This window comes from Propithecus coquereli, unplaced genomic scaffold, assembly GCF_000956105.1.
Source record: "Propithecus coquereli isolate 6110/MARCELLA unplaced genomic scaffold, Pcoq_1.0 Scaffold111, whole genome shotgun sequence".
NCBI classification, from domain to species: Eukaryota; Metazoa; Chordata; class Mammalia; order Primates; family Indriidae; genus Propithecus; species Propithecus coquereli.
In genome coordinates this window covers 6,157,538-6,159,302 of record NW_012135081.1, presented here as the reverse complement: position 1 = coordinate 6,159,302, position 1,765 = coordinate 6,157,538, and the positions used below count along the sequence as shown (strand labels likewise).

At 35.1% G+C, this 1,765-nt stretch overlaps 1 protein-coding gene across 1 annotated transcript; it reads right to left on the bottom strand.

Moving 5' to 3' along the window:
* Positions 1-266: 266 nt before the first annotated feature.
* On the bottom strand, positions 267-1,205 carry LOC105816456 (olfactory receptor 6C2-like). The gene has a single exon (XM_012651878.1). The coding sequence runs from the start codon at positions 1,203-1,205 to the stop codon at positions 267-269; it is 939 nt and encodes a 312-aa protein (XP_012507332.1).
* Positions 1,206-1,765: the final 560 nt, after the last annotated feature.

Genomic DNA, 1,765 nt, shown 5'->3' with positions numbered 1-1,765 from the left:
GTTTATTTACATGAAAAGAATGAACTGAATTTTGGGCTTTAGGATGTTTTGAAGATGTTAACTTGAATTTGAAAACAGATGAAAAAGACACCAAAATTGATTTTGTAACTTAAATAATTTATGTTTAGTAATCTGTGATCCTTTAAAAACTTGATTCCTAGATTTCAGTATTCTTTTTTGAAAATTCGACTTAATCAATTAAGCAATTCATTACTTTTTTAATTGACAAGAAAAATTGTACATATCTGTGGTGTGTCAGCATCCTCCTACTTCTTTGAGGGTAATGCAATTCTTTTGAAGGAGTCACTGAATGCTTGTCTTACTTGTTTGTTTCTCAGAGTGTAAATGAATGGGTTCAACATGGGAGCAATGGACGTCATAAGCACTGTCACACCCTTATTAATAGTGACTGATTCCTTTGCTGAAGGTTTGACATAGATGAAGATACAGCTTCCGTATGTGATGGAGACCACAATCATGTGAGAAGAACAGGTGGAAAAGGCTCTTTTCCTTTGCTGAATGGAGGGGAATCTTAGAATGGTCTTGATAATGTATATGTAGGACAGAACAACACAAAGAAGGGTTGTGATGAAGGCCATCACAGCACAGGCTATTACCATCTGTTCTATAAGCCATGTGTCTGAGCATGAAATCTTCAAAATAGGGGATGAATCACAGAAAAAATAATCAATTACATTAGAGTTACAGAATTCTAGATTTAGTATCATGACAAGTGGTGGGAGTATAATCAACAAGCCAATGGTCCAGCAGCAGAAGATGAGCCTTCCACAGACTCTGTTGTTCATGATGGTTATATAGCGCAGGGGTTTACAGATGGCCACATAGCGATCATAGGACATAACAGCCAGGAGAAAAAATTCTGTTACTCCAAAGACATCAATAAAAAATACTTGAATGACACAAATATTATAAGTAATTGATCTGTCACCTGTTGCTATATTGTACAAGTATCTAGGGATACAAGCAGATGTAAACAAAATTTCTAATAAGGCAAAATTCTGTAGGAAAAAGTACATAGGTGTTTTAAGGTGTGAATCCATGAAAGTGAGAGATATGATGGTCAGATTCCCAGTTATACTCAACATGTAAGTGAGGAATAGAAACACAAAAATCAGAACTTGAAGTTGAGGATCATCCGTCAGCCCTAGCAGAATGAAGGTTGTTATTGTCTTGTTTTTCATCATTGACATCCAGTTTCTTCATATTTTCAAGAAAAATTAAGAGACATTTCAAATGAATAGAGTAATTTAAAAGAAAAATGGTGCAGTTGTTCTCTCTTATTAGGGTGTAGAGAGTCACAAGGACTGCTGCTATCACCTCAACAACTAAAACTAACCAGATTAGCTGTAACTGTGGTTAAAAAAAATCTTATCAGAGGTCTGAGAATCCAAAGAAGCCTATATGAAATAAACTACATAAACTAATAAATGCTTTGTAGGAGAGAAGTGACATTCAACTGCTATTATCTATGGCAGAGGTGATGAAGATGGAGGAATTTGCCATAGGTAATAGCAAAAATAAACTACCGAAAACTTTCATGAACTTTTAGTGGCTACATATGGGCTTTTGTGACAGATTTTTCAAATATTTTTCAGTCAGAGTGAATTTTCATTTGCAATTCTTTCCGCCAAGTTCTTATCAGGTCCTGGGGTATATTTTAAAGCCTGGGAGAAGGAATAGATATTGTCCTAAGTACAAATCAGATGTTCTCTGAATAAATTCCAGGCTTTCAAATGCAGAAGGA